The 23,533-nt window shown below is 37.4% G+C and overlaps 5 protein-coding genes across 8 annotated transcripts; all 5 read right to left on the bottom strand.

Annotated features, from left to right (window-relative positions):
* Positions 1-452: 452 nt before the first annotated feature.
* Positions 453-3,789, bottom strand: LOC18020164 (probable pre-mRNA-splicing factor ATP-dependent RNA helicase DEAH2). Of its 4 annotated transcripts, XM_006402323.2 has the most exons (7): positions 3,416-3,789; positions 3,076-3,278; positions 1,900-2,984; positions 1,394-1,519; positions 1,062-1,300; positions 848-966; positions 453-738 (listed from the first exon to the last, which is right to left on the bottom strand). In XM_006402323.2, the coding sequence occupies exons 1-7, from the start codon at positions 3,686-3,688 to the stop codon at positions 612-614; spliced, it is 2,172 nt and encodes a 723-aa protein (XP_006402386.1). In that variant the 5' UTR covers positions 3,689-3,789; the 3' UTR covers positions 453-611. The 4 variants fall into 4 exon arrangements, 1 of the variants encoding a protein (XP_006402386.1); XR_002899889.1 differs by lacking the exon at positions 453-738 and having other exon boundaries at positions 863-966; positions 1,394-1,642; XR_002899890.1 differs by lacking the exon at positions 453-738 and having other exon boundaries at positions 863-966; positions 1,394-1,624.
* A 430-nt stretch (positions 3,790-4,219) lies between these two features.
* Positions 4,220-4,816, bottom strand: LOC18020163. The gene has a single exon (XM_006402322.1). It carries the CDS (start codon positions 4,814-4,816, stop codon positions 4,220-4,222), a length of 597 nt encoding a protein of 198 aa, XP_006402385.1.
* Positions 4,817-5,505: 689 nt separating this feature from the next.
* LOC18020162 (serine/Arginine-related protein 53) lies at positions 5,506-8,543 on the bottom strand. The gene is made up of 6 exons (XM_006402321.2): positions 8,439-8,543; positions 7,840-8,145; positions 7,253-7,745; positions 6,661-6,962; positions 5,994-6,377; positions 5,506-5,825 (listed from the first exon to the last, which is right to left on the bottom strand). The coding sequence occupies exons 2-5, from the start codon at positions 8,143-8,145 to the stop codon at positions 6,018-6,020; spliced, it is 1,461 nt and encodes a 486-aa protein (XP_006402384.1). The 5' UTR covers positions 8,439-8,543; the 3' UTR covers positions 5,506-5,825; positions 5,994-6,017.
* A 4,781-nt stretch (positions 8,544-13,324) lies between these two features.
* On the bottom strand, positions 13,325-14,470 carry LOC18020161 (probable WRKY transcription factor 68). Its single transcript, XM_006402320.2, has 3 exons — positions 14,192-14,470; positions 13,941-14,090; positions 13,325-13,839 (listed from the first exon to the last, which is right to left on the bottom strand). The coding sequence occupies exons 1-3, from the start codon at positions 14,437-14,439 to the stop codon at positions 13,395-13,397; spliced, it is 843 nt and encodes a 280-aa protein (XP_006402383.1). The 5' UTR covers positions 14,440-14,470; the 3' UTR covers positions 13,325-13,394.
* A 1,378-nt stretch (positions 14,471-15,848) lies between these two features.
* LOC18020160 (nodal modulator 1) lies at positions 15,849-23,423 on the bottom strand. Its single transcript, XM_024157016.1, has 27 exons — positions 23,223-23,423; positions 22,899-22,964; positions 22,724-22,810; positions 22,552-22,608; positions 22,375-22,439; positions 22,088-22,257; positions 21,904-21,965; positions 21,626-21,709; positions 21,268-21,427; positions 20,920-21,035; positions 20,706-20,834; positions 20,419-20,490; positions 20,244-20,339; positions 20,095-20,172; positions 19,772-19,900; positions 19,379-19,549; positions 19,071-19,274; positions 18,869-18,982; positions 18,550-18,785; positions 18,275-18,320; positions 17,945-18,193; positions 17,550-17,780; positions 17,345-17,436; positions 16,843-17,071; positions 16,393-16,749; positions 16,218-16,291; positions 15,849-16,107 (listed from the first exon to the last, which is right to left on the bottom strand). Exons 1-27 carry the CDS (start codon positions 23,322-23,324, stop codon positions 16,002-16,004), a joined length of 3,582 nt encoding a protein of 1,193 aa, XP_024012784.1. The 5' UTR covers positions 23,325-23,423; the 3' UTR covers positions 15,849-16,001.
* Between the last annotated feature and the right edge of the window lie 110 nt (positions 23,424-23,533).

Below are 23,533 nucleotides of genomic sequence, written 5' to 3'. Positions count from 1 at the left end.
CTTTTTGCAGTTTAGGGTGAAAAGGTGTATTGAAATCTTCTTTCGCGAAACAATTTTCAAACGAATAATAGTGGAAAATACCTTTATATAAATGGAAGTAGACAACGAAGATTGTAGAACTGGGAAAAAGAATACAAAGTAATAGTTTTATGGAAAAAATCGATGATCATTGTAATGAAAATACTTGTTAATGAGGGAGAAATCACAGAGGAAGACAATCAAAAAAGGAAATGTGAAGAAAACATTGAAGATGTTTCAAGCAAGACTACTGAGTTGCAGAGACAAGGATCATTGCTAAAGAAAGAGAAAGTGACAATGGAAAGTCGAAGTTTCGAATAATTGTGGCTGCCCCCATGGTAGTTTTTGAGTCATCAACTATTTATCTGTGCCTTTTGTCTTGAAAATATCAATATTTTCTTCAGATTTGTCAATCACATTTTAAAACCATCAAATTCCGAGATTATCATTTGCTAATTGTCATAATTCAATGTATACAGAAAACCAATGTCTTCATATAGATAATTGTGAAAGAAAATTTAGTAAGGGGAATCGGATCAAAAACTCTTAAAAAGAACAAACTTTTTGGGTAGATGCAAATACGATTATCATTCTCACTTGCGGTTCTTGCTCTCTTCCTTCTCCCTCTCTCTCTTCTTGTAAAGCTTCTCGAGGACACGTTTCGCCTCGCAGTTGGGAAAGTTGGAAAGATCGTAATAATGAGGAGCAACATCTACCAGCCTGCGAATTTATCCATCCATCACAAAAAGGAAGGATTTTTTTCAGAAACGGAAAACTTGACAGAGATACTAAACCCAAGAAAACAAGAACAGGAAATGAAAGGACTTACCATTCACCGCGAATATCGGTCACAGTTCTGATGAAATTCCGGCTAGTCAAAACATATTCGTTGTAGATTACCCACTCAGGTTTGTGATCCAAGCAATTGGATGGATGCAAATGAACCACCTGCCAAATAAGAGTTTTTTTTACCATCAGATACATAAAAGAGAGAATCTTCTTCATTAGAAACAGCACTGTAAAGCGGATTTGCTTAGACATACTTGGTTATCTTTGACGGTCAAGTAATTGCCAGTGCGTTCGAGGTGAGCCACTTGCATGAAATAACCGGCAAGCATGGCCTTTCTTATGTTGATGTAGTAGTCGCGGCTATTGAAATCCGTGCTGCACATCTTCAAATTAAATCTCGACATTATCCTCACTAGCTGCTGTCTAACATTGTCTGCAGATTTCATGGCTCTACTGTTGATGAAGTTTTCGTAGCACCAGTTTGGGTCTTCATCTGTAAGAAATCATATTGACCAAGTTTGTTATTGTCGTTTTATTTTGGCTATAACAAGAGAGGAAGAGAATGAGAATGAGAAATACAACTTACTGTTTTGCTTAAAAGCGTGGTAGACGTTTAGCAGCGTGAGGTGATCTCCATCAATGTGTCCAAACCTAGCTTTTGCTTCATCTGCTGCTTTTTGAGCCTCTCTAGGCCGGATAAAGCAATTCGGTACTAAAGAAAGAATTGGTTTTTTTTAACAGAAGAGGCCCATGGAAGAGGTCAGCAGATGCATAGAGGCGAAGAGACTGATACCATTTGCTTCATGATAGAGAATAACTGAGAAACTGCAACTATCTGCATCAGCACTTACTTAAGACACCCCTAACATGCAGAACCAAGACTATAGGGACTGCTGATGACAACCTAAACTCTACTGTTTGACTCTAGACAATATACGCATGAACGGGTAAAGATGAGTTATAATGCACATAGACTAAACACAGAGAAACAAGCAGGTGAATGGAAACTACTAGTAGCATGCTTAAGCCTACCCGCACCTACATACCTACCCCAAGATGACGAGAACAAATAGATACAAGCAAAGGGCGTACCTGAGAGCATTGCCGACACCGAGAGTATCTCATTCGAGCAGTTGAATTCAGGACTGACTATGAGCATCTTCGCCATCTGCGGATCCAAGGGGAACTCACTCATTATCTCACCTGTCTTTGTCAAGTTACCTTCATCATCAAGTGCTCCCAAATAATTTAAAACCTCCAAGGCTCGCATCAGTGTCTCCGGAGCAGGGGGGTCCATAAAATCGAAGTGCACCAAGTCATCTATACCCAGTTTCTTCAAGGTCAGAACTGTGTTGGCAAGGTTTGATCTCAATATTTCAGGATACGTCTGCGGCTGCAAGTCATTATTGAAACTTTTCTCTGTATAAAGCCTGAAACATTTTCCAGGCCGTGTTCTACCGGCACGACCTGATCTCTGGTGAGCACTAGCCTTTGATATTGGGGACACCAACAACGACTCAACACGGATTCGTGGGTTGTAGACTTTTTGCTTCGCAAAACCAGGGTCGATGACGTACACAATCCCATCGATGGTTAAAGAAGTCTCAGCAATATTGGTTGAGACAACAATCTTTCGCCCAGGAGGACCACCCTCTGTTAACGGCTCTGGAGCAGGATCAAATATCTTCTGCTGCATCGCAGGTGGGAGAGTGGAATACAATGGTACAGCTTTCACAGGCCCGACTTGATCCCCAAGATTACCAACCTCCTTGTTGATTTTGCGGCATGCATCTTCAATCTCCTCCTCTCCAGTTAAGAAAACAAGAATATCCCCAGGTGGCTCACACATGTGTATCTGGACAACAGTCCTAATAGCAGCTTCAAGATAATCCCTCTCAGGCTCCTGAGTGTAGAAGATCTCAACGGGATGAAGCCTACCAGGAACTTTCATCAGAGGCGCACCGCTAAAATATTCCTGAAACTTTTCAGCTTCTAGAGTTGCACTCATCACAACTAACTTAAGATCAGGCCTATTTCTCAACACCTCTTTAAGAAGACCAAAGAGCACATCCGTGGCTAGAGTTCTTTCGTGAGCCTCATCGAGAATAATCACTTTGTATCTCTCTAAAAGAGGATCCGCCATGGCTTCTCTCAGCAGCATACCATCAGTCAAATACCTGGTAATGGTGAGTAACACACAATTAGATCCAAGCCCACAAGTACATAGATAACAAAAGATGAGATGCTAAAGAGAGACGATAGTCTTACTTAAGCACCGTTCTGGGGCCACTGCAATCCTCGAAACGGATGCTGTAACCAACTTCTTCCCCAATAGCCACATCCATCTCATCAGCAACACGCCTGGAAACAGACATGGCTGCAACTCTACGAGGCTGTGTACATCCGACCAACCACTTCCTACGCTTATCCGGGGTTTCAGCATCCACAGCATCTATAACAAACTGTGGAATCTGTACAATAAACAAAAACCAATGTCAAACTTTTCATATTCTAGACACACACCGACAAAATCAAACTAAACCCTCCTCAAGCTACTCTCATTCCTAAGCAGACATATCAAACAATTGATCAAATTCGACCACTTTACCTGGGTAGTTTTACCACTCCCGGTCTCACCAACCAGAATTAGGGTTTGATTGTCCTTTAGAGTTCTGAGAAACTCCTCTTTTTGAAGCCAGACAGGTAAAGTCCTCCGCTTCTCCAGGATTTCATAGTATTTGGGCGAATACGGCTTTCCGTTCCACTTATTGATGAGACTGTGGACGTCGGCGAGACCATTGGCTTTGACATTCTTCGCCGGAACCGATGGATCGTCCATGACATCGAACAAACTAACTTTCCTCTTCCTTTCGGTACCCATCGCGCGAATCAATTGATACCCGAGGAAGCACGAGTAGCGGAAGCAGAACGAACGAATGAAGTTATGAAAGCTAGGGTTCGGCAGCGGAGAAGTCTTGATAGAAATTTTCCGATTTAAACACGTTTCTTAACAAAAACATCCTTTAGCCGCCGCCAAATTTGTTAGGAAAACGGCCCAATAGTCCATTATGTGGACTGATAATAGGCCCAAATTAGTGTTTATTATTATTATGAGGCCCAGTACAAATGAATTTTATAATAGGGTCCAAATGTTTCCAAATATTGTGTAGCTTGACGCTGGCTAATTTAACGTTGAATGTGGCCGTGTCACGCGAAGCAGAGCGACGGAATTTGTAATTAACGCCAAACCTTTCCAAATATTATACTTTGTGGCCTAGAAGATTTAGGTAGCTAGTGACGAGAACGTCCTCGGTTGAAAATGCAAACTAGACATAATGAAAGAAACAAGGAAAATAAAAACAAAGTGAACAAAAAAAAAACCAAACAGAACAGACAATCTAAATTTGTAAACTTAAAATCCGAAACCATCCAACAGAACGTTCCCGATGCCAAAAGCCAAGTAAGCATTGGAGGCTGCGAGCTTAATCTGCTTCTTGCTTAGAAGAAATTTGTCCCAGTCGTCGAATACGGTTGGTTTCTCAGTCGAAGAAACAACATTATCGATATGAGATTTCACATCGGCCGTCTTATTGGAGATCTGGTTCCACGTGGAGGGACCAATCTCGACAGCATTCTTGCAAGTCAAACCAAACTCACTCTCGAGCTTCATAAGAGTCTTGTTTATGCCAATGCCCACAAAGGTGAAATCGGGTAGATTGAGAAAATTGAAGAGAGATAGAGGAAGATTCTCATCATCTTCATCATCATCATCATCATCATCACTCGGAAGTTGCACTATTAGACAATTGTCTCCATCGCAGAGTTGGAGCAAGGCGGTTTTGATTTGTTTTTTTGCCTTTTGTGCTCGTTCTGTGTCAAGACCAATGATCTTCTTCTGGTTGTTGTTGTTGGACAAGAATGTCTTCACAACACGGTTGATGTCGCTCTCTTTTTCAGTTACGGTTGTTTTGATGCGAGCTGCTCCGATTTGCACAATCGAGGAAGACATCTTTGACAAGGTATTGTGAGAGGAAAGGGATGTGTACAAGCATAAACCTACATGTTACCTCTTTATATAAAAATACAACGGGAATTGCAAAAGTCGCAATTCCTTTGTAGAGGAAAACCAAGAGTCGAATGTTGAATGCATTAAAAAGATGATACCTGTCATCTCGACCATTAAGATTCACCAGGATATTATTACTCCATTTGTTTACTGCGATAGTATCATCAATAATGTCTTCATGACCACACAGTCAGACACCATTCAAACAAGTCCTAAAAGAGATATGTCGAATTTCTGACACAAATCTTCTGTTTAGAACCTTGAGAAATCGAACTTACTGCTAATTACGTCCATACTTTTCTTTTTAACAGAGTTATATACTCCATTAATTTGATTATAAATGCACCATATTTAATTTGTTAATAAACAATTTCTCATTAACTCTTTAACGGTCTATTAAGAAAAAATGGAAACGAAGAGTCGAACGTTAATTGCAGTGAGTTTGCTCGGATCCACGAGGCATTAGTGTCACCACATTACGGCTGCTGTGAGATTTATTAAACAAACTTCTTCTGCTCTGCGACGTGAACTCTTGGGAAGCTAAAAACAATGGAAAGTGGAATCAATGGCCAGACAAAAATCATTTTGACAAAATCAAAGGAGTGTTCCCAACTGAAACAAATCTTGATGAAAGTAATCTGTTTAAAGGCTCAACTGTGAGTACAATGACATGGTTCTGTCATTAATCTTGAAGCAAAAATAAAATAAAATAAATAAATCTTTAGAATGTAAAAGACAATCCCAAAGGGAAGAGCAGATATAGCTAGCAGTTACAGGTGATCTTTGTTGCATGGACAAGGACAGTATTAAAAACATATATTAGTGGCCTAACCAGCAACGGAAGATTGGACCTTGGTTGCGGATTGTACAGCCTAATAAGAATTCAGATTACCTACCAACAGATCTGGAGGTGAGATTTGACTTGTTCGTCGTAAATCAGATACAGCAGACCCTGAAAATTTCAGAAACCTTTTTAGGCCACAGAGTCGAGAGAGACACAAAAGATTTGACGATTCAAGGATCACAATTTACACTTGCATCTGCTACTCAATCAAAACCATAAACTCCAACAACAGCAAATCACTAGTTTTTGTCTTCAGACAGGGGAGAAACAACTTACCAAGCAAGATCTCACAACAATGGTCTAATAACGATTGTAGGCTTTCCCATAGTCCTCACGTCTCTGGCGTTGGAACCCAGAACCATAATTGTTGTCTTGATGCCTTGAGGAATAGCCTTTTACATGGTTTGGGTATCTGCCTTCAGAATCCATTGGGACATTGTTTCCACCATAGGGAGGAGGGTTGGCAGAATAACCTTCATCAAACTCAGCATACGGAAACTGTCTATAGTTACTACCATAACTCAGACCAGAGATTTGCTGCCGTGCTTGCTGTTGACGTCTCCGAGCATCAACTTGAAGGAATTCTTCCCATTGTTTAGCATTCATAGCCCTTAGCCCAGCCAGTTTCTCCATGTAACTCTCTCTCAGTTCCCGGATTGTCTAAAAACTCGCACAAATTGATGTCAGAAGCTGAAGTTCCTCGAAAAGAGTTGCATTTCACAAGGAGACTAGGGACTTATATCTGTTTTTTGTTCATATTTGTCACTCAACTAGTAACAAAACCAGGAGTTATCCGCTGCCATCTAATACTCTATGAGCAACTAAAATGTAAAAAACTATGAAAGTTTCATAGTTGCAGCCAGGAATTGCCATTTCTGAGGTGACAGCACCTAAAACTCGGTTTTGAATATAAAAGGAACACATCAGTCACTGGATCTCTTACCTCTCGATGCTTGTTGTTCTCTGCATCTTCTTCCTTGTCGCGTTTCTTTTCAAGTTCCATTGCATCCCTCGTATATTCCAATTCTAGATCTTCTAACGTCTGTGGGAAAGCAGGGCGTTCAAACTGATGACTCACCTGTATGTCGCTGGAGCCACCCATTCTTTCTTGATCCCATCTTTCAGACCTATAACCACTCACCTCAGACTTTTGCCTATCATACGGTTTATCCCATCCACTATAACGTGGCCGCCCTGGAGATTTTGAATGTGTAGAACGACTCCGGGCTCTGTCACTACCATAAGCTTCATAAAATGAATAATAATAATGTCAACTGCTTGATCACCAGACTAAACCAAGGGTGTATTACAGACATGACCTCAACTTCAACCAGACAAGATGCAAAAGACTGATTTATTTAATTCAGTACTGTACAAAATGCTCGAACATAAGGACTTACCTTTGGCTGCAAAATAAAGGTAAGAAAAAGACATTATCGGCCAAAAAATGCCGAAGAGAACAGTCAAATGCCTCCCCCAAAACAGACTAAAACAGACAATAACCAGCTCTCTAAGGTATCCTATCCTGTCCCTACCTTGTGGAGATCCTCGGGAAGCATTTCGCTGGTTCTCACGAACACGATTATCCTCACGAACACGATTCTCCTCGCGAAGACGATTATCCACGAACTTATCTTGCCTTCCAGAGCGCTCTGAGAAACTTGATGAACCATGTGATGGCGGGTACTGTCTTCGAGGTTCGGAGTTGTTTCGAGCACGCGGTGGACCAACAGAAGTTCGCCTAGGTGACCTGGATCTGCTCCTGTGAGTGACTGAGGCAGAAGAACTTTTAACATCAACATCATCCTTAACCTTGTGAACAGCATCTACACCTTTCCTCAAGATCAACCTGTCCTTGCCACTAACAATGATGAACTTCTCATCCATTTTGATCTTGCAGCCGGTCTCCCTTTCAATCCTTTCTATAACTTTCTCAGTAAACAAAACTCTTACATTCTTGTCCCTAGCCGGTACTCTTTCAAGGAATTCTTGAGATTTTCTGTTGGCACCAAGTGTCGATGGACATCCCTAAAAAACAAGGAACAAATTGCAACAATCAGAAAGACGCACGAATGATGAATAGACTACAGAGGAGTTAACCAGAAGACAATTTGAGGATTACCTGAGTAAAATGACCAGACTCGCCACATATTTTACAGATCATTTCTTCTTCTTTTCTCTTCTTCCAATTCCTCTCAGTAGCTTTGGATTTAGCCTCCCAAACCTTAGCCTCTCGGCTAGTGAAATCGGTTGGTACAGAATTGGGATCAGGTAGTGCCTCTTCTTCATCACATCCATCTTCAGGCCGTTTGATAGGTTTGTCTTTTTCTTGGGTATTGTTGGTCACAGTGCAGGAAGGACCTGTATACTCCTTGTAGATTTCACTAAAGTCGTCATCAAGCTCTGGGTCTGATCTGGTGCTTGCCATCTGAAAATAAAGACACAAGTTTTAGTTCCCATTTTCCAGAAACAATCTGAATGACAAATATTCAATGATCATCGAGAGTTGGTTCATTCAAAGCAGTAAAGTTAATCAACTTGAAGACTATCACAAATACGATTAGACCCTCCAAAAAGTGACTGAAACAAAACTTGCGGGGAAATTTGAATGACTCCTGTTACCAAACTCGATTGTGACGATGTAATGCGGATCATATAATTACAAAGCAGACAGCGGCTAAGAAAGCGAACGAGAAGAGTTTATGTTAGGGTTTATTGTACCTTGCCAAGTGCGAATCAATGGCGACCCAATTTCTCGAACACGAGATAATTAGAGCTAGGGTTCGGAAGGAAGAAATGACATCGACGACATTCGACAGCTACCAAAAATCCAAATTTTCAATTTCTCGTTTTGAACCTTGGATTTCTGGAAAATAACACTCGTGCCCTTAAGAAAAACGTTGTCGTTTATTACTACCAGGACGAACGTCGTCGATTCATTTTCACGTTTTACGCAGTCGTTTTAAGACCATGGACATTGCTGTCTCTTATAGCGTCTCTTAAAAATAAATATTATTATTTTAATTAGTATAGCATCTAAAAGTGAAAAAATCGCTTATATTAGAACGTATAAGAGACGTTTTTAAAACAGGTGGATGCACATAATTGGTTCTTCAATTTGGAGGAAACAAATTATTTTTTCGTTCTTCATTTTTTCTCTGACACATGTTTCATCATCATTCTCTCCATCTTAATAAAAAATATTAAAAAAATGTTAAGAGACCCAAATGAGTTTGAGCAATGTCCATGTTTTAAGACCATCTCCAATGTAAATCTGCATTTTTTACTCCAAAATGGAATAACTCCAAAATGGAATTGTGTTTTATTCCAATGTATAACTCCATTTTTTACTCCAAAAAAGAATATTCCTAATAGATTCTATTTTTTTTTACTTTTAATAACCTATAACTTTTAGAAGTTACAATATAACTCATTTATTTTTATTTTATCTAAAATATTTATAATTTACGAATTTAATAAAATTAAAATATTTATCAAATAAAAAAATTACATAAAATCATAAAAACATAAGAAATTTTATTAAATAAAGAAAAATACATAATATCATAATACTTAGGAAATTTAAATATCACAATTACTAAATTTTTCCCACAAATGATCAATTAATGCATTCCGAAGTGAAAAATGAGCTTCTTTATCTTTGATTTCTCTAAATCGACCGAAAAACTCTTGGAACCTGATATTGTCATCATCAACTATTTGAACTTCAAGGCGAACAAACAAAAATTTTACAAAAGCGGAATGCTCAACAACAAATTCAAGAATTTCCTCCTCCATCAACTTCGTTTGGACAATATTTTAATGATATCGGTGGATCAGGAAGCAATTTAGCAGAATATTAAAGTGTTTGTATTTGTTGTGTTAAATTTTTATGTTTATCTTTGATTTTAGCACTTGTTGTGTATTTTTCAGTTTATTTTAAGTTGTAATATTTTGAAATAAAAATTTTAGTGTTCAAATATTTATGATTGTCTATTTTATATTTTTTAAAACTATTAAAGTCCTATAATCTTGTCAAAAAATCTTATAAACATGAATCATAAAATAAAAACTTAATTATTAAACCGATAGTTATATATATACATACATAAAGACCATTTTTTAATTTTATATATATATATATATATATATATATATAAGTCAAAGTGATATGTGTCATACAAATATTAAGTGTATATCTGAAAAAAAAATGCATATAGCCATATATAATGTCGAAAATAATGTTGTGTTGATAAAAAATATAAAATTATAATGATTTAATATTTTAAGGATCAGATTGTAAATAAAAAAAGTATAGCTGCAAAATGGAGTAAAATAAAGGTTTACTCCAAATATGGAGCAATCTCTATTTTTTCTCTATTTTGTAGTCAAAAATGGAGTAGGGTTGGAGTAAAATTTACTCCAAAATGGAGTTTGCGTAAAAAATAGAGCAGGGTTGGAGATAATCTTGCTGCAAACTCTATTTTGCAGTAAAATTTGGAGTAGAATTGGAAATGGTCTAAGGTATGTAACATCAGGATATCGTAGGCTAAAGTCCTTTTGGGTTTTTGAGAATCAGATGTTTCCTTACGACAAAAGCTGGATTAGAGATTATGTTTAATCGATTCCAACATTGCCAGATTATTTTAAAATAGCAAAATAAAATGTTCTAAATATTTTTTATTGTAATTTGAACAAGCTAGTCTTTTTTTTTTTTGGTAAAAAACAAGCTAGAGTTTGCATAATTCAACTGTTCAACACACAAATTATGAGCGTAATAACAATTATGCAATAGTAAAACAGACATAAGTCACCCCTTAATTATTCTGTCTAGATTATTATTTTATTCACGACTGCTCTGGAAATTGGTCTCGGCTTGGGCATGGACTTCTCAAAAACATGTATCTGTATATTGCTTCTCCTATGGAAGAGGAAGACCAGCAGTTTTGGATCGGAAAAAGATTGCTTCCTATGAATAAGAAAATATTAAAGTTTCATACCACAAAAAAAAGACAATGACAAGTAGTCACGAGAATTAAGAATCAAAACACGCTATATATAAAAATAACGAAGAAGCTAGTTAGATGAGTGATCTAAGATGATTGAGGATGCTTACAAACTGATACAACGCCTGGTCAGACAAGTCTCTTTGTTGATCTTCATTCAATTTCTTGGAAAGCAAGCTAACCAGATTCTCACCACTTGCTTTATCACAAACCCTTTTAAGATCCTCATCTCGATGGCATATAGATCTGATGCATCTCCTAACTTCTCCAGTGTAAAAAGCAATTGTCGAACGTCCCAAATTGACGGGTTTAGGCAGTGACTGCATCGACGCAATTAGCCTAGCAGATTCTGTTCTTTCTCGTCTGATTTTTGCTGGAAAAATGGGAGGAAAGACTTCTAGTTTCTCGACAAGTTTGGTTAGTGCAATGGCTATTTGAGTTTGGAGTTTCGCATCTCCTCCTTCCATGAGTAGCTTTCGACGACACTCTTCAAACCAGTGACATGTTCCAACATTGTGATCATTGTGGTGGTGATCACTAGGAAAAGGTAATTCTCCAATGCTTCGTTTGATTACTGATAATCCATCTTCGATCTCTGGAACCGATGATTAATATTCACCAACCATCCACACCGCGAAACCTATTTTCTCTTTAATGATCTCATGATGGATTTTACAATTGAAAGATGCGATGATGTTTTTCATCACATTCACACTTAGTTCCGGATCTGACTGGAATTCTTTCAAGGCTGATTCCGAGTAGTTGTCCATAAAAATCTTGTTGAAGATTTCATTGGTTTTTTCCGGATTGTGTCCGAGACTAAGACAGCCGGAAAATTTTGTGTTTTCCGGTGGAGGGAGACAAGGACAAACAAAGCTTGACATTGTTTTTTTTTGGGGAGAGTATGAGAAAATGATACAAATTTTGCCTCTTGCAAAAGATTTTAACAATCTCTTTCTTCAACCTCCCTATATTTTACATGTCCAAAGTAGAAACAAATGTTACGTTATTAAACCAATGAAATAAAATAAAATACATTGTTACGTTCCCTTTTACCCTTTACAAATACCAATGTACGAGGAACTCTCCAGGAAAATTTGTATATTCGAGTACAGAGACGGACACACGAACATACAGAAAACCAAGAAAAGAAATAATCCGTATAATCGAGAACGTATTTACGATATCTGGGTATATTTTTATAGAATATATATAGATTCTTATCCATATAAATCATCGGCAGTTTCACAATATAAAACTTCACATTTTTTAATGATGGAACTATCTTATCGACATAATTTTGGACATATCGTAAGATTAAGAATGTACCTCTAGGAGACCGTCCGGTTCAAGCTCTAATATCATATTTTGGAATTACTGTACATATATAACATGTAAGCTAAAAAAACGTGAACTTTTTTAATTACATCAACTGCAAAGGAAGATATTGTATAATAATGTATATAGAGGTTTGACGATGACTTGTCTTTTCTGGGGTTTTTCTCTATATACAGATTTATAAAATTACACGAATTTTATTAGTACTGTAAGATAAAAATATGTCGAGGTTTGATGACAAGTTATTTGCTTTGTTTGTTTTTCGCCGTTTGGAGTAAAGACCATGTGATAGTGATACGATCGACCAGATGAAATGTTTGGTGATGAAAGCAAATATTTCTATAAATAGAAATGGTCATATAGTGTGGTCTGAATATGGGTTTGACTCAATTCAAATAACATCTTTCATCCTGCTTCCAAAATGCTTGAAGACGGAAAGAATCTCTCAGAGTTTTCAACCAACATAAAATGAGAGTATATATCATTGTCCACCACACGTCATTTTTCTTCTTAAAAGTAAACATCATTTATTAATTTGACGTTAGGTTAGAATTTTGAATTTGTTTTTTCCTTTATTTTCGTTTTTGGGTTTTAGAAGAAAACCACAAGAACAGGGTAAAAAAACCAAAAAGAAAACGTTAGAGTTTAAAATAGCAAAACGACGTTGACAGTTCAAACTATTTTTTCAACGCGCGCAGAGGGTAATCATGAAATACAAGTGGTGAATTTGTTCTTCTTCTCCTTAAAACTTTATATATACTGATCTTTCCCCATTTCCTTGTTTTTCCATACACTAAATTAAGTTTTTTCTTTCCCATCAATATTCCTTTGAACTCAGCAAGTTTTGCTTTCCTGTCAGAAGGCCATTAAACAGAAATTAATTTCGGTAACAAAAAAGAAGAAGAAATTAATCAATCTTCCATGATTTCTATATACATATAGTAATCTTAAACTTAATAAAATTGCCTCGTCATCTTGTACATTTTGGTTCGAGGTTGGATACCAAGTATAATACTATCCATATAGTGACTATAAAACTAAGACACACAAAAAAAAAATGCTCCTTAACTACGTACCTAAACTTTATACGGTTTAATTAATAAGCTTAATGATTTTATCCTATGATCAAACTGGTACTGTGAATTGAAGAAATCTCAATCAAAACTCATTATGATCAAAATACAAGTGACAGCATATTATCCTACTTAATTTAAAAGATTTCGAAATTGGAACATTTACATGATCCATTTTGAAGATGGCAAAGTAAAGGACTGTTTTTTAGTTGCCATTGACAAGTAGAAAAATTAAACCTAAGACTTCATTATGCGATTAACTAATACTCTTCCTTGATAATATGAGCTGGAACAACATCTTGTAGAAGGCCATGGTCTCTGACTAAACCAGCCCCATTAAGCAGATCCTGAGTTCGACTCTTCTTCATCACATAATCATGATCATCATCTTCATCATCATGATCGGATCCTTTTTCTTGCCTGTTAAGGTACTCGGTTCCAAAAAAAGACAGCTCTTGTTGTTGTTGTTGATGGTTGTTGTAATCGAAAAGCTGATGATGAAGCTGAGGAGGGAGTTTAGGCAGGCCAAAGTGGGCCCCAGAAGCTGAGCCATTGGACCCAAAGCTGACTCTTTTAGACATGATGTGTGGTATAGGATGCGTGTGTTGACCTTCGTAAGTGGTGATTACATTGCTCGGATCACTGAATGATCTCTCCACTCTCTTTTTCACGTCACACCAAGAAGTAGTGCAACGGTAGTAATTCCTTGCCAAAGAAAAACAAAAATTTATAAAACTCGTTAGAGATTTTTTGATTATCATCATCATAAGAACACATGTACAAAATTAATGAGATTAAAACTTTACCTTGGGAAAGGGCTGTTTCTGACAGGTTTTTGACCGTATTTTCTCCATTTATAACCATCGTCTAGATTATTAACTTCGCTCTTCGTGATGAATGACACTCTTGGCACTCTCGTCTTCTTTTGTTCACTTCTACTCTTCGCTAATTTAAACCTATAACCCCAAAGTTTTTCTCTGAGTCGTTTTTTCGAAACACATTTTAATTTGTTGTATTATAAAAAAAAACTTTTGGAAGAAGGGATACGAAAACTGACGGCTTATATCTCGTATGTTGCTCTTCTTCTTCCTCGTAGTCTCTACTGTTTTCATCTTCAGACAGAGCTTCGCACGAAGTAGATGAGATCGACGACGGTGTCGCCGGTAACTGCATCGACGGCGGATGGATCAGGGCATAACGTGAGATGCTTTGATGAAGACCCAGTAAATCCATGAACCCTAACGGATACCTCTCCACCGTTAGATCGGAAAACGGCACACCAACACCAACACCAATATTCTCCATTTTCCTCTTTCTTCCACGGAAAATAAATCAAACCCACAAAAAAAAAAAAAGAATCAAAGCAGAGATTCACTAGGCATGAGAATATTAACAAGATACAGAGGAACTCCTTCAAGAAAGAGAAAAAAGACACAACAGAAAGAGATTTTAGGGTTAGAGAAGAGAGAGAGTGACATTTGGTGAGAGAGGAGGTGTGGAAATAAACATGGATTCTTGCTAAATAATGCCCTGGATTTGTGACCGGCAATTGTAGGTGAACAATGTTTCTAAAGGTAATTTGACAAGATGGTATTGGCATACGTATGTTCGATTTTGACCGGTTCAGCAGTTAACCGGGTTTCTCCTCGCGTGAACTAGCTTTCCGTGCGTATAAGATTAAGGAATTATTATAATTATAACTACAATAATATTACTTTTTGAACTATGATGTGAAGTTGTGAACACAACAAATAAATCCCAGTTTTCACTACTTGGAGCTGTCGCTTTGATTTTAAACTATACTCTCTAGACCTCATTGACATAGTATTTTTTCTTTTCTTTTTTACATAAGTATCTTTGTTAGAAGGATTGCATTCATACTATTTAAATCGTAATAATAGTACTAACAAAAAAAGAAGATAATGTTTGGGACCCGAAGCAAATTCGAAAACCGAAATTGAATAAGAGTAAAGGGACCATAATAGATTATTGTAACTCTTGCATGCTATTTAGCAAAAAAAAAACAACTCTTGCACTACTGCCTCCTGAGTTTAGTCTCTAGACAATGGTGATCCCGATGAAAAAGTTAGTAAAAAAATTTTGAGTTTCCTCTTCTTCTTTTTTTCTTTGATTTTGCAATTAAAAAAATGGGTTTCCGATGTAGAAAGAAATATATTTCTATTATCTTTTATCGCTTTTGTTTTTTTCTTCTCCATTTTGTTCAAGAAACGGTGAAAAAAATAAATAAAGAAGGTTACATACGTATGTGATCGACAGTGGTGTGGCAACATAGATTAATTTGATTTACTTGCTGAATCATATAAATAAACAACAGAGCAATTAATTCATTTCACAATCCTGAATACTGATTCATTCTCAGTAGTTCATATCTTAGGAGTAACAATAATCAATCTTTGCAAAGAATCAGTTTCAACCAAATATAAACCATAATTTCCTTAAAACCCTTGTCGTAAAATCTCAATTCTTACATGGATCTGGATCTGAAAAAAGATTTCATTTTAGCTCTTATTTGCATGATTCCATGATATTGTTCTTCTCTCATGATTTCATATTAAAATTAGGTTGATTCGATCATCAATCTCTGTTGTTTCGACAGACTTTGAATCTGGCAAATGATTTCACCGGAAGATGTTGAAGGATCTATTCTACTCTATTCTCTGATGCAGTGAAATCAAATATGTTTAAAAATAAAATGGCGAAAAAGACTAAATTAACCGTTGAGCAAAATGTTTCTCTAAAATTTGAATTGTGTGGATTAGAGGAGCTTCTGAGTTCGGAAAGTTAATTCACTCTAACGATATATATAACAAAAGAAGAAAGAAAGAAGTAACCGAAGGTGGAATGATTCAGAAAGTCTTCTTTCTAGCAACAGCTTTTCGAGGTTCTCTCTTGGCAGATGCAGTGAACCCGGGAGACGAAATCCCAACCGTGGCTTGGTAGATGTCTTTCAACCTTTAATTTGTTTTTTATTTTTTTTTCAAAACCATGTCAAGTTATGTGAACTACTCTCACTAATAATGGAAAAGGATTTCAGATTAGAAAGTTACAATTTGGAATATTACCTGGGGATGCTAAGGAACAGAGCAATTGCCGAAACGCCAATAACCAGTGGCAATATAGCTGCAGGTGTCACTTCCTGAAACATAACAAATCGAAATCAGAACGAGAAGAAGAAGAAAAAATAAGGGTTCAGTGTAGTGAAAATGTGGAAAGACTGTTGTGAATTGCATAATTTACCTGACTCTGATGATCTGCCACGATGCTGTATCGAAGTGGACCGACATGGATTTGGGCATTTGTCTCAAAATCAACTTCCATAATCTCTGATTCTACTTTATGGGAGCTTGTCGGACGATTGGATTTAAGCTGCACAAGGTGTTTACCTTTGGATAATCCTTTTACTTGGAAGAAGTTGGAAAGTGGTAGTGGAAAGACATTTTCTATTTTAGATTCATCAATGGCTGATTTGATCTCCACAAGTAGATTCGAGTTTAGTTCTTCGTTATGTTTTCCTTCGACATGGCATGTTAATATGGTCGTTTCTGGTTGTTCAAAGACCAAAAAGTCGAGCCCGTTGATATCTTCATAACCAATCTATAGGGAAAAATAAATGTCAGGTAAATCCTATTGTTGAAACTGTGGATGATAAGAATGAAATATTATGGACAAAAAAAAAGAACAAAAAACCTGAAGAGAAACCGAGTCTGGAGATGCACGCTCAATTTTGTTGTTGCCTGAACCATTTTTTTTCGACACTTTGATTGCATATGTTGTACCTGGATGTAACCCTCTCAGACGATAATTTCCATGAATATCACTTGTAGTCTCCTCATAATATCCTTTGGAGTCAGAGCGAGCTTCAATTGCAACGCCATCTTGTGGCTGGCCAGATAGGAGAGCGACTCTACCCATTGCACTGCAAATGATTTGACAAGGTATATATATTTTGTTACAGAAACAAAGAAGATTAAATGGAATGCAATAGAATGGTCAAGTAAAATGGTGGTTTCAGACTTAAAAAAAAATCTAACATCTTGAATCAGAATTGCAATTGAATTCGAATTTTGTGAAACGTGACCTATGCAACCCTAGTAATTGTGAATCGGTGGTATAAGCATCAAAGAAAGTGCGTTACTATCATTTTACTAGAGGAGAAGTGAAAGAAAGGAGATTTAGAAAAGATTAAAACCTGTAGGCAACACGAGTAGCCTCAAAGACAGCTTCACTGGACTCCCCAGAACCCAGTTCTATTGCCAGTGTAGAAGGTTTAAAAGAATATTCCTGACGCAACCATATATAAATTAGATAAGCATAATATGTTTCAGCGTACTGCCCAGTCATATCATTCCCAGACAGTGATTTGCTAAGAATGAAGGAGGGATTGGGTTGATTACCTTAAGAAGGGGACGCAGGTAGAAATTTCCAGGAAATAAGCTATCAAATACAAAAAGTCCACCAGCGTCAGATATAGAATTATTTCTGTAACCATGATCGCCACTTAGTGATAACAACAGCGGAGGGATTGATGTCTCGGCATTGTCCTTTGAGTATACACGCACAGAGATCTGACCAAGCTTTTGGCAGGAGAAGGAATAAGGTCCTAGTCTTTTAATATGGTAGCCAGGCTGCATGCACGCACATATAAACCGCGATCAGGAACACATTATTTCAAAACAAATGAACGCCAGTAAAAATGCATGAGATCTAACCTAAGATAAGAAAAGTGAATACAAACATAATCTCAGGGTCAATTTACATGCACATGAAAATATATCAGTAATATACCAACCTTCGAAGCTTCGGTGTCATATGGTATATCATCATACAAAGGCCCAGCAACAAATGAACCATCTGGGGATGTGCTTGTTTCAACAGCTACTTCACCTTTCTTAAGTGAAGATATAAGGCTGTCTTTTGCAGCAGAGACCTTAATGTTAACACCGGAAAGAGGAGGAGAGACCGATCCTTGTATGTAAAGACCAACTCGACCAGTAAATTGGGAAACTGAAGCTTGACATCCATCATTTGACACTACCGCCTATTAGAACAAACAAAATTAAGTTTGATGTGCCCATTATAGTATCTTTTATCGCGAGCAATACTTCTAGTCCATACTTACATGAAGCTCTTTCGGATAAAACAACATCTTCTTCTCCACATTACCCCTGAAACAGGATACAGCTGTAGCTGAAGTAACTCGAAAAGAGTAATAGCTTCAAACATATTTAAGACAAATGCAAGTATCCAAACACTCCTTGGTTGTTTGATTTGTAACAAGAAGTTCCCTCCTATGATACATTCCTGGGACATTTACTCCAGAGTCTGGAGTCCAGGCATTTGAAGTCTAGTTTAAAAGATCTCCTAATAACAAAATTAGAAGATCCAAGATCATACCTAGAATCCCGAGGAACAAAGGTAATCTTTTCACCAAGATTTGCCCAAGTATAGTACTCATAAACACCACGCCCATCAGATGCAAATTTGGCAGAAATACTGTTGATAACTCTTCCTTCCTTGTCTTGCATATCGACAATGAAATTCTCTGGAAACTCAGACTCATTCTCGAATGAACTAGACTCCACATTGATCAGACCTTTGAGGAGGTACTTCTCTGCTCTCAGATGAATAGGCTGCAGAAAGAAACGCATAGAGATGCTTAATGAAGGACAAGCCAAATAATGCTTAAACAAAAGACGAGATTACAAAATAAAACCTGTGGATTCGAGACATCTATTTTTATTGAATTGCTCCCAAAAGATATGCATGCGTCAGAAAGCTGAAGCTCATGCTCTCCAGGCGACTCAACGCATATTTTCCGCAATCCTTTCTGTAGATACCAGAAATGAATAAAACAATTAGTTTGATAGACTTTTAATATAGCAATAGCTATGGAGAATCCCCAGGACAAAGAATACCTTGATTTTCAAATTAGTAGGTGATCCATTAGGATGAAGAATTTTAGCATCCACCTCATGGGTGGAGATAATATTAATCAAGTAACCTTTCTGGACAAATTCGATCCCTTTGATATCCTCAGTTCCGACATTCACATCAATGGAGCTACGGTCCCAGCACCAACTGTCTCCCTCAGATGCGGCTTCCGATGAAATGCTTTTGACCTAACATAAATCAACCGTTTAGTAAATGTATTTAACTAGTAATATCAATTTCTGTCCATCTTTTAAGAGGACAAAAGAAGTTGAGAATAAACCATGCAGCCCACCTCAACTCTATACTTTCCAGGCAATATGTCTGAAAAGTGAAATTGACTGCTCTCATCGGTTAAAACTACTGTCTGCTTGTCACGATCGCCAGCCACTCCCATAAGCGCCACTGAGACAGACGGACCACATTTTTCCTTGCAAGTAACAGAACCATGCACGTTGACTCGGGCCTACATCAACACCCAAAAAAAGTTTTTTAGAGAAAAAAAAGCCTCCTGGACATGTGGAAGTATATTTGATTATTTTCATCCAGCAACGCCTATCAATTTGATGCTATACCAAAAGGGTAATATATTGGATAACTTCTGAGACTAGGTACACAATAAAAATTACAATCATATTTTGAACATAGAAACACTTCCAAGAGAGTGGTATCATAAACAGTAAATCACCTGAGAAAATTCTATGTTCAACAATGGACTTTTGACGGTAACATCCACATAAGCTGGCAAAAACAGAAGCTCAGAAGCACTCTTTGGTGTAGCAGCCAAAGCAGACAGCCTGTATTCGCCTGGTGGAACCTGAATATATGATAAAAAAGAAAAAAAAGAAGACCGTTGTATAGGTTATGAAACAGAGAATTCATCCAAAAACAGAAAAGCAAGAAGTACCTAAATAAGCCACTAACAAATTTCCCAAGATTCAACAAGGTGAACATGAATAAGTTAATTTTTTCTAGTGGATTTACTAGAGATATATGTTTGCATTAACAAACCTCAAAGCAGAACGTTCCACTCTCATCTGTATGCTTCATTTGCGGTTTGACATTTGTGGGTCCATGAGTCAAAGTTACCTACATTTAAAATTAAAACGTTAAGCATGAGATATAAAAAACAACAGAGCAACATATGAACAAGAATTTACCTTTGCCTTGTGACCAGAACCAATCATTCGTACCACACCACAAATATCATAGGATACAGCATTGATATCTGGAAGTGATGCCATATTTGGTAAAACCTAAGCAAAGAAGTTTAACGAGTTATGGAACAATTAATTTAGCTCACCACAGAAGAGGAAAAAAAAACGAGACTGGTACCATGAACTTCTTCAGTTTGTCGAACTTGTAATGCTCCTTGACTGCATCTATTGTATATCGATTTGATGTAACCTAAGGAGTTTAACCAACAGTACATTACATCCACTGCAGTCTAAATTATATATTACGACAGCGAAAAAAAGAGATGAAGTAGTGGTGGAAAACCAGATGGTAAATATATGAAGCCTTGAAACATTCACTAGTAGGAAGTTGAGTAATAACCAATTTACCAGGGTTACAACTGGAACAAGGTATGAAGTGTAAACTTGGAAATAGCATAAGTATACCTGGTCAAGCTTGTAATAACCTTCCTTGTCCGTGACAGATCTTAGACTACCATCTACTAAGATTTTAGCGCCCTCAACTCCCTTGGAATTACCGTCAACTACACGACCCCCGATGGAGAAGCCTGTTACCTATAGGAGCATTCAGTTCAATAATTTAGAGGAAGAAACATGTAAGCAGAGAGCGGTAAAAAAGCTTGCAGTAATTCTATCTGACCTGAAACTTTTCGGGAACAGTGACATGTTGATGCTCTACAGAAACAGGCATCACAGGAGGTGAAACATCAAAAACCGTGTTCTCGCCTTTATAACGCGGTATCAGTTCATATTTTCCTGAGGAAGAAAAGCTCAAAGTTATAAAAAAGTAGCTCGATAGAAAATAAGAGTAGCCTAAACTTGGACCATGCAACGAGAATGTAAGTGTCCTTAAATTTCACATGTTCAATCGTCACTTAACTTATATTGCACTACACATAATTCTCAGGATAAATTTTAATGTAAAATGAATGCGCAATGAACATTGTTATCAGAGTAATTGATCGTGGATAATTCGAAACTGACTAACCACATGGGATGGACTTAAAACTGAAAATTCCATCCGCATCAGATACAGCATGGCAGAGAGGCTTCCTTTCTCCAGAAACGTCACCAAATCCTTGGGGACAATGTACCATGGACACATCATCTGAATGCAAATATATATGAACGCCTAGGATTGGATTTCCCTGCAAAAGGAAACAAAATAATTTTCATCAAACGCTCAGAACTGAAAATACTGATGGACAGAAACCCAAACCAACTTAATGATACACCAACCGCTGTTTCCAATAAAGATCATAATAACAAGTCTACCCACGAAAGTAGAGGAGGAAAGCATGTTTCTAACATCAAAAGAAAAGGAAACAGAGCAATAGAGCGATTACCTGAGCAACAACAGACCCCTTGAGCTCGTAACCAAGGACAAAGAAAATGTCATCCACCACGCCATTCGCAAATCCAAGTTCCACCTACAGGTAAACAGAGATTCTTCAACTATTAGCATGCAAAATTAAAATTTTCAAGCCAAATGTATTGAAACAATGTATTTAATAGAAAATAAAAGAGAGGGCATGTTCACTACAATCAAATACAAAAGGTTGGCCGGGAGAATTTTAAATGGGAACGTTATAAAAAAGAAGGCAAAACCAAAAATATGTGAGACCTCTGTTGAACCGCGAACTTCAACTTGCAGCTCTGGATGGGATGCACGAATAAAGTATTTTCCTGCAACCAATCAGACAGACTCATAATTTGATCATCACAAGATACGCAGAAAATATGATACAAACTTCCGACTACATACATAAAAGAGACACTGATGATGTAAGCTTAATGAGACTCCTTACCTGGAATAATATTCTTGAATAAGTAGCTCCCATCTGACGATGTGAGAACAGAAGCAATGGGATCTCCATCAGAAGACAATAATTCAACATTGACATTAGCTGGGCCTCCTTTCTTAATCTCACAACTCTCCCCGCCGACAGCTCCAAGGACTTTACCGGATAATGTAAAGCTGTATTATATAAGAGAATAAAACATAGAACTTTAGAGGAAGAAGACCTAACCACCTCTTAAATCAAGATGGAAAAAAATTAGTAAAGAAGAAGCAAACTCATTGACTAAAACGAACCCCGTGAATCGGAAGTTAATATCCTCATTGTTGTTGCAACTAGAATCGTCAACAACAACAGGGACCTGCCACACCAAATCTAATGTCAGAGCTAGCTACAAGCCTTATGTTTTTACCTTGAAAGATTCTAGATCCATACTCTTCAAGAAAAAGAAAAAAAATGAAGAGCAGATAAACCTTATCTGGATTCCATGACCACCCCTCAGGTCCATTTATCTTGAGAATGAATGAGCCCTATGCAAAGAAAGCGTAGAAATTACTTGCAGCAGAAACGGAACACTGATTCATTCAACAAATCCATCTTTAACTGGCAGGACCAAACGAAACAAGGATACGTTTTGATGAATACCTTGTCATATACTGGGATGAAATAGTAACCATTTGGGGCACACTGTGTACTGTCTTTTACCAATCCATCTACTGTCCGAAGCTCAACCTAGCCATTTAGAGGGGGAAAAAAAAGAAATCAGTGAAACTTTTCAAAGAAAAGAAAAACGCTAGTAGTCAATAAATTGAATGCTTACCGTGATGTGAGAAAAATCCAGCTTCCCATCGGCTCCTTTCCGAGACTTTACCAAAGACGAACTCGCCTGCACATTTTAGTATATTAATACATCACCTCCCGACGAATCCAGATCCGATCGTACTCCACAGTGATAATTTCCAAATAAAACCATCCTTCGAAATGGATAAATTCAGACCGAAATGCGTAAAAGTACAAAGCAAGTCCAACTAAACTGAATCTACCATCCAAGCAAACATCCACAATATTCCAATATACACACTCTTTAGTAATCGATCAGGAAAAAAGTAGGACGATACGAATCGGAAAAGAGAAAGAGATAAACCTCAACAAAACCACCGCAGCCTTTTATCGAATCCGCGGTAACACCATAAACTGTAGAAATCGCTACGAGCAAGACGATCAGATACTTACGACTGGCCGCCATTGTTCCCGATGAGAAGCTCCGGTGACGGAGCTTTAATGGTTGAAGTTGGGAAAGAGTGATGTTCGTCAATGGAGCACGGATCCAAAATATCGGACCGATTGACTCCGATCTGAATATCGTCGATGGTTTTTAATAAGGGTTTAATGGGCTTTTTGAAAATGGCCCATCAAAACCAACATCATATAAAAATAGAGAGACATTATCAATTA

This window comes from Eutrema salsugineum, unplaced genomic scaffold, assembly GCF_000478725.1.
Source record: "Eutrema salsugineum unplaced genomic scaffold, Eutsalg1_0 scaffold_19, whole genome shotgun sequence".
Classification (NCBI taxonomy): Eukaryota; Viridiplantae; Streptophyta; class Magnoliopsida; order Brassicales; family Brassicaceae; genus Eutrema; species Eutrema salsugineum.
Note: the sequence above shows the minus strand (reverse complement) of the source record. Positions and strands in the feature narration are given on the sequence as shown.

What these genes read in the sequence shown, in the direction of transcription:
- LOC18020160 (XM_024157016.1), bottom strand. Translation starts at nt 23,324, where the DNA reads ATGGCGGCCAGTCGTAAGTATCTGATCGTCTTGCTCGTAGCGATTTCT. An exon ending in GTTCTGGTCACAAGGCAAAG is followed by an intron (nt 20,173 to 20,243) that starts GTAAATTCTTGT and finishes TTTTAAATGTAG; the next exon opens with GTAACTTTGACTCATGGACC. An exon ending in GCTACTCGTGTTGCCTACAG is followed by an intron (nt 17,072 to 17,344) that starts GTTTTAATCTTT and finishes AATCATTTGCAG; the next exon opens with TGCAATGGGTAGAGTCGCTC.
- LOC18020162 (XM_006402321.2), bottom strand. Translation starts at nt 8,145, where the DNA reads ATGGCAAGCACCAGATCAGACCCAGAGCTTGATGACGACTTTAGTGAA. An exon ending in AGTCTGGTCATTTTACTCAG is followed by an intron (nt 7,746 to 7,839) that starts GTAATCCTCAAA and finishes CTTGTTTTTTAG; the next exon opens with GGATGTCCATCGACACTTGG. An exon ending in TTCCCGAGGATCTCCACAAG is followed by an intron (nt 6,963 to 7,252) that starts GTAGGGACAGGA and finishes CATTTTATGAAG; the next exon opens with CTTATGGTAGTGACAGAGCC.
- LOC18020164 (XM_006402323.2), bottom strand. Translation starts at nt 3,688, where the DNA reads ATGGGTACCGAAAGGAAGAGGAAAGTTAGTTTGTTCGATGTCATGGAC. An exon ending in GGTGTCGGCAATGCTCTCAG is followed by an intron (nt 1,520 to 1,899) that starts GTACGCCCTTTG and finishes TTCTTTCTTTAG; the next exon opens with TACCGAATTGCTTTATCCGG. An exon ending in TGACCGTCAAAGATAACCAA is followed by an intron (nt 967 to 1,061) that starts GTATGTCTAAGC and finishes CTTATTTGGCAG; the next exon opens with GTGGTTCATTTGCATCCATC.
- LOC18020163 (XM_006402322.1), bottom strand. Translation starts at nt 4,816, where the DNA reads ATGTCTTCCTCGATTGTGCAAATCGGAGCAGCTCGCATCAAAACAACC.
- LOC18020161 (XM_006402320.2), bottom strand. Translation starts at nt 14,439, where the DNA reads ATGGAGAATATTGGTGTTGGTGTTGGTGTGCCGTTTTCCGATCTAACG. An exon ending in CAACATACGAGATATAAGCC is followed by an intron (nt 14,091 to 14,191) that starts GTCAGTTTTCGT and finishes TTGGGGTTATAG; the next exon opens with GTTTAAATTAGCGAAGAGTA. An exon ending in AGAAACAGCCCTTTCCCAAG is followed by an intron (nt 13,840 to 13,940) that starts GTAAAGTTTTAA and finishes TTCTTTGGCAAG; the next exon opens with GAATTACTACCGTTGCACTA.